The sequence below is a fragment of the Hermetia illucens genome, chromosome 3 (genome assembly GCF_905115235.1).
Source record: "Hermetia illucens chromosome 3, iHerIll2.2.curated.20191125, whole genome shotgun sequence".
Taxonomy (NCBI): domain Eukaryota; kingdom Metazoa; phylum Arthropoda; class Insecta; order Diptera; family Stratiomyidae; genus Hermetia; species Hermetia illucens.
Genome location: NC_051851.1, coordinates 58,261,807 through 58,274,750, shown reverse-complemented (window position 1 = coordinate 58,274,750; position 12,944 = coordinate 58,261,807). Strand labels below are relative to the sequence as shown.

At 42.3% G+C, this 12,944-nt stretch overlaps 2 protein-coding genes across 3 annotated transcripts; one reads left to right on the top strand and one right to left on the bottom strand.

Annotated features, from left to right (window-relative positions):
* Positions 1-266: 266 nt before the first annotated feature.
* On the top strand, positions 267-1,477 carry LOC119652687 (beta-1,4-galactosyltransferase 7). The gene is made up of 2 exons (XM_038056961.1): positions 267-510; positions 570-1,477. The coding sequence occupies exons 1-2, from the start codon at positions 411-413 to the stop codon at positions 1,388-1,390; spliced, it is 921 nt and encodes a 306-aa protein (XP_037912889.1). The 5' UTR covers positions 267-410; the 3' UTR covers positions 1,391-1,477.
* A 7,230-nt stretch (positions 1,478-8,707) lies between these two features.
* On the bottom strand, positions 8,708-11,177 carry LOC119653043 (nicotinamide/nicotinic acid mononucleotide adenylyltransferase 1). 2 transcript variants are annotated; one of them, XM_038057505.1, is made up of 7 exons: positions 10,945-11,177; positions 10,649-10,872; positions 10,408-10,578; positions 10,246-10,347; positions 10,031-10,185; positions 9,524-9,833; positions 8,708-9,056 (listed from the first exon to the last, which is right to left on the bottom strand). In XM_038057505.1, the coding sequence occupies exons 1-7, from the start codon at positions 11,018-11,020 to the stop codon at positions 9,012-9,014; spliced, it is 1,083 nt and encodes a 360-aa protein (XP_037913433.1). In that variant the 5' UTR covers positions 11,021-11,177; the 3' UTR covers positions 8,708-9,011. The 2 variants fall into 2 exon arrangements, with proteins under 2 accessions (XP_037913433.1, XP_037913434.1); XM_038057506.1 differs by lacking the exon at positions 9,524-9,833.
* Positions 11,178-12,944: the final 1,767 nt, after the last annotated feature.

Here is a 12,944-nt window from a genome sequence, read left to right as displayed (position 1 = left end):
TGTCCAACTATTTAATTGGTTCACTGTATATCAACTTAAAGGAATACAGAGAAACTATATCATAAAATCAACCGACTGCTTTTAAATTTATTTGTAAATTTATAAAAAAAATGTGCATCCTATTTCCAACGAAATTCATTTAACGGTTGTGAAGAAAAATGTTCAGAAAGTACCAGTGAAATAACAACCTATTGTGAACTGTTGCTGCCGATTCCTATACTGCTTTCCAATTACATTTGTATCCGAAAGAAGAGAAGATCGAGCTCGCCGAAATGTCAGTGTCAAAACCATTTCAAAGCTCTGATAAACATGGTCCTATTGATAGCTTAGTTCGTTTTAGATGTAGCTGCCGCTGCCAGGCTTATTTGGCGGTTCGATTTGACTTTATAGACTACCCGAAAATGTTCTAGATGATGCCATTCAACCAAAATATGACAAGGGTTTTGCTAGTTTGTATATCGTTTTGTTTTGTAACAGTATTCCTTGTTCGACTTCTTCCTGTGAACTCCGGTAAGCGCGCATCCTTGCATTTAATGAGGAAGGAATCTGTATAATGTTTGGTTTTGCAGAAGAATGCGATTGTCTTCGCGCTGATGTCCATGGAAGTCCTTTCTACAAGGACTCGTTTAAAGATGACGGTAACGCCATCCCTCGAAGCAAGGACGGACATCGACTTGCGATTCTGGTGCCATTTCGAGAAAGATTTGAGGAACTACTGCAGTTCGCGCCTCACATGAAACGTTTTCTAGCCAGTCAAGATGTCGACTATAAAATCTTCATATTGAATCAAGTTGACCGATATCGTTTCAACCGCGCGTCGTTGATAAACGTTGGCTTCCTCTTCGTGAAATCGGACTTCGACTACATTGCAATGCATGACGTGGACTTACTTCCCATGAATCCCAATCTCAAGTACTCGTTCCCCAAGGATGGACCTCTGCACATCGCATCACCCAAGCTCCACCCAAAGTACCATTACGATACCTTCGTTGGCGGTATCCTGCTAGTTCGACGGGAGCACTACGAGAAAATGGACGGAATGTCGAACAAATACTGGGGCTGGGGTCTCGAAGACGACGAGTTCTACGTGAGAATTCGGGACGCGGGGCTGAAAGTCTCTCGACCGGAAAACATTACAACCGGCCCCGAGAACACTTTCAGTCACATTCACGATCGGAAGCATCGTAAACGGGACACTGAGAAGTGCTACAATCAGAAGGAAGTGACAAGGAAGAGAGATCGCGAGACTGGACTAAAAACGGTTAAATACCGTATTAGCGACGTACGGCAGCTGACGATAGACGGTGCTGCGGTTACGGTTCTCAATATTCATTTGGAATGCGACCATAAGTCCACTCCTTGGTGCGACTGTAGTGGCAGCAAGAAGTGATCTAGAATCGCATGGTCTGCCGCTGTTTTAACTTTAATGTACATACATCGAGCGAACGTTATTAAATAAATTTTACGCTACTTTTAATGAGATCTTTATCAGAGTCAGTGGTACACGTTGCTTATCACGCGATTGCTGCATTCAAATGAGCTGTGACACGTTCATTGATTGCGCAAACGAGTTCTCTTATCTTTCGCTGCTACAATAGAACATCTGTGATAAACTATCATTGAGGGGAGCATTAGCAATTCCTCATGCAAAGTGATACTGAGGCTTTTCAAGATTTCAATTAGGAATTATCATATTTAGTCGGTTTATGCCAATACATCGCTTCATCAATGTATTCAGATAACGCCTTTACGATATTGTTTATTTGCAGAATGAGCCGTCAATTTTATTCTTTTTTAAACAAACCTCTTTATTATTGCATCTTTTACATGTGTTTTCCAATTTTAAAACCAAATCAAGAAACTGGAAGCTGGACGCTTCAGGTAGAAAAGGCATTGTTTTATCCGAGGAACTTTATTAATACGCGGCCAAGGGATGTCGCACTGCGTCCTAAAAGAACCATTCTGCCCCTTTGTTAGGGCGTTAAATTACAGTATGCCATTTAAACCTATAACCGACAGAAACTTTACGATGCTCCCTACTTCCAAGTGTCCAGGTGCCTAACACTACTTCACACAAGTGCCGGACACTGTCCCAGAACATGTATAGAGGTTTCTGCACACTCCGCATAGTACCTGCACGGAGTGTCCGTAGATATCCCTAGTTTCCACAGGTGATACTCTAGCCTGCAGTGACCAGTTAGTATTCTCACTGTGATCCGTAACTTCTTCTTTGTGAGGTTTAAGCATTCGTATCCCCTATAAGCACCCTGAAATGCTCCATTTCTGATAAGTTCGCCCATTATAGTTATCTCAGCCGTTCCTCTTCATATTTTAATGTCAAGGCCGCGAACCCAGTTCCGATTCACAAAAAGGTTCTGGTCCGTGTAGAGGCGTCCCTGCTCTCTTCCTGACCACTTCATCTGCTGCCTCATTGCCTCCAACCCAACAAGACCTGGTACCCAGAGTACCAAGGCCTTATTACGTTCAGTCTGTCAAAGCATTCCCATACCAGTTTAGAGTCCACCTGATTGGACCTAAGTGCCCTGCTCCTATAGTTCATTTCGAGGTTGAAGGAGGGTGGTATGTTGGTATGTTTACCCATTGGTTCAAAGTGCGTTTTCCTTGGACCAATGGCGCCAGCGCTTGCTCCCTCTGCCGTAAAGGATTCGTCAGTGCACCAGTTTTGAAAAACAGATGTACGCTGTTCTCCTCATTCCCGTAAGCGTCTCATCTTTAGACAAAAAATATTGCCTTGTCTTTAGCTAGCTTTATATAGCCTAGGTGCTTCTGTGGTTTGTTCTATCCTTTCATAGAATTCCCTGAACCTGTTTCGTCTTGCCTCCCTGATCGCGTTGCAAGTCACCGTTAGCACCTTTTTGTACCTTCGCCAGTTCCCCACTTGTTTGGCCTGGTTGAAGAGTTTTCGCAAGTATTTCCTCATTCTGGCTGGGTTCCAGTTAACCGGGTACGTTCTCTGATAACTTGACTGTCTTAGCCGGACAGCTGGCGTCAATGACCGAGTTTGGTCTAGTACCACTTGTCTAGAGCTGGTCACGAATGTTGGTGTGTTCCCTACATTATGTATTTCTAACTTATTACCAAGGATAAATTCCAGAAGGTACTCAACTATGCGATTAATACCGCTGCTTCCCGAAAACTCATGGTGGGTGTTGGCATTGTAGCCGAGAAGAAGTGGTAGCGACTTCCTCTCGTGGAACTTCGTCAGTTGACTAATTCCAGTGGGATCCGGAAAGTATCTTGATAACACAGCCACTTCTCAAGATCTTTTCTCGGCTTCCAATAAGACTTGGACTGCCACAAGGTCTCCAGTTGGAAACTCTGAAAAACATATGTATCTTAAGTTTCTTTTGAGAATGATGCAAGCTTTTCACGAGAGGAACCTCAAATTACCTGCATACTTCCTCCTTGCGGACCGCACATCTGCCCCCGCTGCACCGAGGATTCTTGAGCCAGCACTATTCGAATGTTATCTTTGCCTTTGCAACTACTGCCAATGCACCTTTTGCATGGTGGAGGTTTACCTGAGCTGTTTCAGTGCTGGCCTTCGGCTTCGTTAGTGCTTGGAGCTATTCTTCAATGCTAGAGCGTTGTCCTCCTTCTCCTACATGTCGCTTCCTTGCGTTTCGCTGTCCGACTTGGGCTCTAGAAAGTCTAGATCAAGGTAGTCCAGCTTTTCCTCTTCTGCGTGCAGCAGGCTTGGTCCTGCTCTTTCAGCCTCTATGGCTTCTGCGATTCCTTTGGGGGCCTCGGTAGACTTACCACTTGATGTGTCCGCCGAAGTATTCATCTTTGGTTTCTCCCTGTGCATGTCCACAGGAATGCTACCAAATCTGAATTTGATGAGGCAGTTCCGACATTCACTTGCCTCAAGGGATCGGTCGTTTACCCCGACCGTAAGGAGTTCTCCTTTGCTCTCCTCCTTGCTTCTAAAAATTCTCCATAACGGCGTGTGGAGATCCATGTTTTGGGTGATGAAAAGGCGTAGAAGCTTTCCGTCTCAATCGCTGCAACTTTAGAAAGAGAGACCGCCATCATGTGTGCCCCTAGTATAGCATCCTCAGCACATGTCGACAATTCCTTTCCCTTCCATCCTGGCAGTTTATGACTCTAGGCTTAAGCCAGTCCGCCGTGTTCTCCGTTGCGCAATCTACCAATATAACACCTGGCCGAAAGCGTATGTTCACCCACTCGCCTCCGCTTCCGTTCGGTCCTTCCGACCAAGGATGGGTCTTGGTTCGAAAATGTCAATAGCATCTGGCGTCATCCATTGTGCTTGTATCCTGATCACCATCGGCGGAGGGCCCAAGGGCCTGCATACTACCAAAGCCAAACTTGTTTATAGTAGCGCACGCGAGGTTTTATCCCGAAGAATTTGAGTCGTCAAACGTTCTATTGTAACAATTATGAGATGAGGCTACCCTTAGAGCTCTCAGAAGGATGACTTCGCCTGCACAGTTTATTGTCTGATTTATTTTTCTTTATTTTATTTATTATTCAATTTTTATTTGGCGATTATCATATTTTAAGTTTTTTAGTTATTATTTTTGTTTATTTATTTATTATAGCAGTGAAAGGATAGCATAGGTCCCAGGGTGAAATATGGATTGGCACTCACTATAGGGCATAAAACCTCGGAAACCCCTGGTGAACCAACACCAACAGCTCTAATATCAAACCCTATCTCCACCTCCACATGCTGATCGTTGGAGTTCCATCTTAATAAAAAACTGCAGATGAAGAAAAGTGAAGGCGAGTTTCCTGTGCCTAAAAACGGGGCAAATTGTTGGGGGTTTAGTAGGGCTGGCAACCCTATATGGAAAGCCGAAGTTACGAAGCCACGGAAGAAGCTTCGGACAGGATGTTAAAATCCATCCTCCGACGAACCCGGCAACGAAAATGGAACAACGATTTGCGCATTTTCTCATGAAACGTGCGCTCCTTGTATAGACCGAATGCTGCCCAGCAGTTAGCCGATACCTTGCCCTAGTATGAGGCTGATATAACAGCGTTGCAAGAGATACATTGTACGGGGACCGGTTTCCTGGAGAGTCACTAGACCGTATATTATAGTGGCCATCCAATAAACCATGTGCTCAGAGTAAGTTACTGTTATAAGCGAAAGGCTATGCACCCTGGGACCCTCGAAGCCTGCCCCAAGTATGATATCAAAATTATACTTGGAGATATTACCAGTCGAATAGGGACGGAGCCCGTATTCAGGCGATACCTCGGCTCCCATAGCTTATATAAGGACTGCGGATTATTCAGTTAGCAGTATCGCACGAAGTAGTTGTTGGAAGTACCTGGTTTGCGCGGAAAGCGGTCCATAAACATAGGTGGGCCTCTCCAGATGGGACCACTTTCAACCAAGTTGACCACGTGTTAATTAAACGCTGCAACCTCTCAGCCTTGATGAATGTCAGAACATATAGGGGGGCCAATATAGACTCGGATCACTATCTCGTTGGCATAGTGCTGCGGGCCCGAATTGCAACAACACCAACAATATCCCCTGTAATCAGATGAGAGTGAATTCTGAAGCCATTCACAACTAGGCCCCAAAATACGCTCCGTTATATTAGCTCGAATAAAGCAAATAAAAGTATATCGGTCACTTTTATTTATGTTTAAATTCATCCGAGATTCAACTCCATCATGTTATTGACATAGCATGCTGGTTCCAAGCCCAGATAAAGGAGGACGGTTTGATGCATTTTATACTATATACATATTTATACATATTTTATATTCAGTAAAACAAAAATAAAATTCTTAGATCAGAGAAAGAGATAAATAAAGTATAGCTGGAGTTATTTTACTGTGCGAAATCCTGCCTGATCTCTTTTGATGACAGGTCCCGCGATAGACCGGCCAAGAAAATGGCGTTAAAAACAAAATGATTGTGTTGAGTCCTAAACCTCGGAGATATGCTAATCCGTTCACCTTAGCCGGCGTGGCAGGACGGGCCCAGCTCCTTTTGTGAAATTTGCAAGGACACTTGGCGCTTGGACGGCATCAAGACGTAGTCCGAGCAAAACAAATACATGTTTGCACGCTAAATATTGACACCCTTAATGAAAAGACCGAGGAACTCACAAGACCCTTCGGAAAAGGCGCATTGATATCTGCACTCTACAATAAACCTTATGGTGTGGTGCTAAAAGCGAATTGCCGTCTTGCGAATGAAGCTACTGATAAAAAACTCGCCGCGTATTAAATTATGGCCATTTCGAGAGAAGATGGGAAAAATGATCTCACTTATGCGATTACCCACTATTCCGAACGTGGAAGAATCGTGAAACCAAGTTAAAGCAGCCTATGCAATCTTCGGCGTCACCAAGCCAGCTAAGCTGTTCATCAGCCGAGATATTTGGCTTTGAATTCAAATAATTGTTCACGAAAAAAAGTAGCTTACCATACGTTTTTAAGGTTTTGTGTAAACACAAAACCTTATTAAAATCGATTTACTGTCTGTCTGTCTGTTCGTCTGTATGTCTGTCCGTCACACGCATTTTTCTCGGAGACGGTTATAGCGATTGAGACCAAATTTGGTAGAAAGGTGGGAACTGTGAACGCTCACGCTCGGGTCCCCATACATGAAAAGGGGGGAGTAAATTTTTTTTTCAACAAATATAGTCATGTGGGGTATCAAATTAAAGGTCTCGGTTAGTACTTTTCGAAGCCGGTCTTAGTTTTGAATTTTGCTGAAAAGGTGGGGAGTGCGGGGGGTTGAAAGTGGTCATTTTTTTAACGAACCCATTCTCAGGAACTGCCAAACCTAAAAATCTGAAAAAAATCAGGGGGCTGCTACTATATGGTGCCTAGGGTCCGAAATACCCTCCATACCGATACCTGTTCAAATAAAGTTAATAATAGTATATTACTATAAATTTTAGTAATTGACAGGAAAATCCCTCTTAAGTTCACCCTAGAATCACAAAATTTTGCAGCAATGTAGGCTACGGTATAGAGCATGACCTTACCAAGTTTGGTGAAAATCGCACTATTACTAACAAAGTTATACTAGGTCAAAACTGTCGCTCCTCTGCAAATTCAAGACTATGAATATCAATATCACTTGAAAGTGGCTATTTTCACATAATATATGCATATTTTACGTGCTACATGCTAATGGGACAACTCAAATCTCTTTATAAAAGAAATACACAAAACCTTTCATACCTGAAGCGTCTAGCTTCCGGTGTCCCGACTTGTTTAACAATAAAACGCTCGCCAATTGGCAAATTTTGTACATCCTCCATTTCCACAAGCATTGCCGAGGAAGCAGTAAAAAAAATTAGAGAAGGCAAGACGACCTCACGACATCGCATCTGAACTCTGGGAAGCGACGAGGTGGGACCCAATACTGTGGTTGAGTGAATTCTTCAATCGGATTATTGAGGAAGGTAGATTACCATCTCAGTGGCAGGAAAACGTTACCGTTCTAATATGGAAAAGGAAAGGTAGTCCAGCAGAATGTTCAAATTACCGTCCGATCTGAGTGCTGTCCCATACCATGGAGATTTTTAAACGTATTCTTGACAACTGTATTCGCGAAATCGTTCAAATAACCGAGAATCAAACCAAGTTTGTCAAGAACTGCGGCACTACTGACGCCATACACCACACCACACGAGCTCATCTGCTATGCTCTGCGACAACACTTAGTGTCAGAAGAACTCGTGCAGTGGGTTCACTTGCTCTACCACGATCCGAACAGTAAAGTTCGGTGTGTGGGTGTTCATTAAGGAACCCTCTCATCACTCCTATTTGTTATTGTAGGGACTCTATCACACGGGACATCCAAACTCCAACGCCCTATACATTGCTCTATGCAAATGACATTTTCCTGGTGTCTCATAGGAAAAATGATATCGAGAACTTGCCCAAAAATGGAATGATCACCTTGTGCAATACAGTCTCAGATTGAATCTATCGCTGTCAGTGGCCTGCCCACAACTGAGTAATTTAAATATGTTATCAACCAATGGAGAACTACGTTATGAAATTGCTTCACGCATTAGAGCAGCCTGGATAAAGTGGCGTTTCACAACTGGTGTTCTTTATGATCTATCAACGAACGTCTAACGAGAGTTCACCTGCCAAGATTGGTTTGATCCTTGAAGTCGATGGTAAGCGATTAAAAGGCGGGCCGAAACAACGATAGCTTCATACACTACATGGGAATTAGAGTCTCGCGACTGCATCTGGAGCAGACTTTTAGTAGAACAAAATGGCGCAATCGATCACGGCGGGGCGACCTCGCTTATGAAATTCATCCTGGATCTGTAATATACGTTTTAATATGAAGCATCACACTGGAAACTTTGATGGAAATTCTACTATCACTAACAAAGTTACGGTAAGTCAAATTTGCCCCTTTCATGTCAATTACTACTCCCTAAGAGAAAAAATGTGAGCACCACATCCAATCGGATATCGGGTATATTCATAAATGGAACTAGGACTTTTATACCAGGCGCAACGAACTTTAGGTTTCCGACTTGTTGAATTTTGCATTTCTTTGATAATTCTCTTGCGTGACGCTAGTTCTTTCATGCAACACATGTTTTTTTATAAAAGGAATCATAAGTTGACATTTTAGGGAGAAAACACCCAGTGCCTGCCATGCTCATTTCCCCTTCAATTGATAGGCGGATTTCAAATTTCCAATCAAGACAAATGCTATTAAATTAGTTTTTATTGCCAATCTATTTACAATACATAAATAAATTTTCTAAAAATATTAAGCGAATCGCGTCATTACTTTTATAGATAAAACACAAAATAAGCTAAAACGAAATCACAAATTTTTGAGAATTTTATTAGGTTGCATCCAATTATTCTGTCGAATTTTATTTCTCCTACTACACTGTTCATGCATGGCTTAGCGCGTGCTTGTTCTTACAAAATGGAAGCAGGGAATGCAGCTGAACCATTAAATGGCTTCGTTAGCGCGAGCTGGAAAATCAATTAGAGCAAACGCATTCCTATACGGCGAAAGCAGACGATTTCTTTAGCTTTTTACTTTTAACCTGAAACGGAAGAAAAGGGTCAAGATTATACACTTTTCTACATAGAAAACATTTAGGAAGTATTGTGTCATTCCTGGATTATATACGTGTTATAAACAAATCTAAATTAGGATCACATAAAAGAAAAAAATAAAAATATTTTCGTCGGTTAGGAAATTACTGAAAATTTTCTAAATATTAATCGTAAATGGATTACAATTTATACAAAATTGGAAAAATAAGAGAGGATGAACGTCTTATTTTGGTGCCTGCAGGAAAATTAAAAATATATTGTTCTGAAAATGCAATTTTGAGCATCCTGTAGTGTCAAACTACTCAATTTATTACAATCCAAAATGGAAATAGAAAAGCGGTCCAAAACCATTAGTAACTGAAACGTAAAGAAGGAAAAATCAATTCGATAGAAGAGAGTAACGAAATCCATCCCATGCAACCGCTTTCCCCACACACTCCTCGCCTGCACCTACCTCGTCACCGTTTTCATTTCTTCTCGACTCAGGAGAGGTTGTGATCACCTGAACCGCCTGACCAGGCCGACTAAGCAGCGACTTGAGTTTCATTCCTTCATTTCCGCAGCAGAAAACATTCGTGCGGTCATTGTCGAGTTTCACTGTCATGGATGATTTTGTGGGCGAAAGGAGTTCACCTTGGTCCATGTCAACTTCGCATTCACTGGTCGGTGTGGAGCGCGTCGTTGTCATCATTGTCGCGTATTGGTCGTTCAGGAAATTCTGATTTGCGATCAGTTGGTTTTGGTTCGGCGACAAAATGTACTTACTACAAACGTTTGGGAAATCCGTGGCAGCGTGAAAGGTATTAAATGTGAATTTAGTTTCATATCAACATCTTACGAGCCCTTAGAAGTAAACTCAACCGAGTAGTTTGTTATCGAAACTTGCCTGGACTCAGGCTTCAACGGATCTAACACCTGTTAGTCACCTCAAGAACTCTAGAACAATTGGGGGAATACTCACGGCGCATTGGAATTGTAGAGTCCATTTTTCAAGACATAATCGATGACCAGGTCGTCAATCAGATATTTCACAGACTGACCGCGTCCTAGGAGTCGGCGAATCAACGTCGAACTCACTTCATTCGGGACCCAATTCGTCACAATTTGAATGTGTTTCTGAAATAGAACAATCCCAACTGAGTTGCAGATTCAAACAAATCCACGGACGCATATTACCCTGTACTGAGTTAAGATATCGGATTCGAAGATGAACTTCTCGGGGTTTGATCCATACCTCGAGATGACCACAAGTCCATGGTTTTCTAGAATTTCTTCAATCTGAAAATGGTAAAGCATAAACAAATTGTTGTTCTAGACAAAAGGGTGTAATCGACTTACATCTTCCTCCTGCCAAAGACCGGGGACCGCAAACGATTCCAACAAGTCCGCACCGCATAGAAGCTTCACTTGGATTGTGTCTCGGCGTGACCGAATTCCGCTTGGAAGCCACCCGGGAATGATTTCATTAACAGTTCCGTTTGTGTCGTTCAGGTAATTGTTGACGAAGTTCTGATTAGAAGGGGAATTTCAAAACACAATTGGGATAAAACCTTTACGAATGCTTGTAAGCCTTCGTTACCTGGTGGTACTTCAACGTCGTCATCGTCCGCGACCAGTCGTCCTGACTCACCTCCCAGTCAGACAAACGGATCCACGAGGACGACTGGAGAGCTAATTTCACCATGGCACAGCGATGTCTGGCCGCCGCCAAACCCTTTTTCCCGTACCCGTCGTGCACGGGGGACATTATTCCCCCGATTACTTCATGGCTCCCAGTCTGTTGAAAGTGGTCCCGTGCGATTTCTGCGAATATCCCGCCATGTCACATGAATAAAAGATGATTGGAATTGATTTTTCACTTCGCCTGCGACTTACCAAACATACGAAGGTGCATTGGAGTGGGCGGACTGAATGAGCCGCAAGCAATTAAAAGTATCCGAGGAGCGGGCATTGCGCTTTTCGTGAATAGTTTTTGGTGTCGATAGAAAACCGTTGAGAGCCTTGTCACGACCTTCAGAATGATCGACTGTGTTACAATTGGACCGTCTGATAAGAGCACCGAGCACTACTTGTTGACATGCCGAACGTCAAAATGTCTTTGTCACTGTCATGCATTGCACGCACCACGCATATTTGACTTTCGACGACATCTGCGTTTTTGGGTAAGTCTGGCAACGTCGATGAGGTCGTTACGTGTAGAATTGTGAGTAGACATTGTGAATACCGGAAGGTTAGATATTATTTAAAAGTTGATTTTTTATTCAATATTATGAGACTGTTAATCTTTATTAAGAAAAACGAACAATAACAGTTTCTGGTCTTGGTATTTGGCTGATATCGAAGGAGAATAAAGTTTTTTTAAATTAAACATGTTGGGAAACCGGAGGCTGCACACTTCAGATATAAAAGGTGTTGAATTCCCTATATGGGAAATTTTGAGTGCGTGGCAGTTGAACTTGCCTAATAATTTAAAATTCAACTGTCAGTAGCTATTTACACAAATAATTTGCTCTGCAACGTAGTCTATCAATTATGAGTATTTCCGTACGCTTCACACTAGGAGTTCAACATTATTTGCAAATGTGAAGAAGTTCACAGAAACGGGAAACGGAAAGCTCAGCGCTTCAGGTACAAAAGATTTTGTTTTTTTTTGGTGTGGGTATATTTGAATGCAGAACTAGCCGATTTGTATATAGCCCGTAATGTATATGCATTTAGCATGTCAGACTACTCATCTTAGTCTGAAGGATGGATATTTAGCACTTTTATACGTAAATTTATACGGAAAAGAAATTTTGAGCTACTATAATTTTGTTAATAATGGTATGAGTTTGATCAAACTTAGGGATAACATGCTTCATACTATAATCTATATTATTGCATTCATTTTCTAACTCTAGAATGAACTTAAGGGGGTTTCTAGTCGATTTCCCTAAAAGTAAAGCAATTTATTATTATTAACTTAATTTGAGCAGATATCGACATGGCGAGTATTTTGAAGTCTGGACACCGTATAGAGGCAACATCATTGGGAACGCAACAATCAAGCGAACGTTAGCGACCATCGTGGCCTATGTCAGAGCCTCTCTTTTTACGCACACCCAAGACACAACTCCTAAATCCATGTTAACATTGATCGCAAAGTGATCAATCTGATTGCTCGTACGTTATTAGTCAGTTGAACAATGTGCCACCCACGACGAGGTCATGGAAACTGTAGAAATTGACAAAGCCAAAACAGTGTTTTCCCATTACATGTCCGGGGAAAGATATGTCAGAACCCACCTCGGCATTCAGATCATTCTTCATGGTCACAATGCCACCTTTTTGAAGCTTCTCCTGCGTGTAATTGCTTCTTAGAAAACATCCCTAAACACTATATCGGAAGTCTCCATTGGTGCATACCGTTGTACTATTGTGATGCTCCTTAACCTAGACTGGAATATTGCAGTCAGAATCCTGTCAGAAACCGGCTTCTAGGTTTGCGTCTGCTACCACACGACATCTTCTAATATCGTGGCGCTTTTGAACCGACTTTTAGGTGAATTGCAACTTTCTTCGCGTTGTTTCTGGAATGCTCGTCGCAGTACGTCGTCCCAATTTATGTTCAACTGAGTGTGTTATCTTATGCCTTTTGTAATATGGTGGATTACATTCACCAAAGTTGCTAGTTAGTTTTCGCGATTTCAATGGAATTTTAATCTATTTCACGAAGTAACCACAGGCAGCGGAACCTGCCAACTTGTTGGTCGCTTTGTCATTCAGCAAAAGATGAGATTGTCAAGCGTACACTTCGTTTTCGTTTCTGTTAAAAAGTATGTAGTAACCCGCCATAGCCAGCCCCAAATTCAGCTGTGAAAGGAGGAGGGATGGAT

Coding starts and splice junctions, on each gene's coding strand:
- LOC119652687 (XM_038056961.1), top strand. CDS start 411: ATGATGCCATTCAACCAAAATATGACAAGGGTTTTGCTAGTTTGTATA. Junction 511..569: donor ACTTCTTCCTGTGAACTCCG/GTAAGCGCGCAT, acceptor TTGGTTTTGCAG/AAGAATGCGATTGTCTTCGC.
- LOC119653043 (XM_038057505.1), bottom strand. CDS start 11,020: ATGCCCGCTCCTCGGATACTTTTAATTGCTTGCGGCTCATTCAGTCCG. Junction 10,348..10,407: donor GTCTTTGGCAGGAGGAAGAT/GTAAGTCGATTA, acceptor TACCATTTTCAG/ATTGAAGAAATTCTAGAAAA. Junction 9,834..10,030: donor CTCTACAATTCCAATGCGCC/GTGAGTATTCCC, acceptor AAACGTTTGTAG/TAAGTACATTTTGTCGCCGA.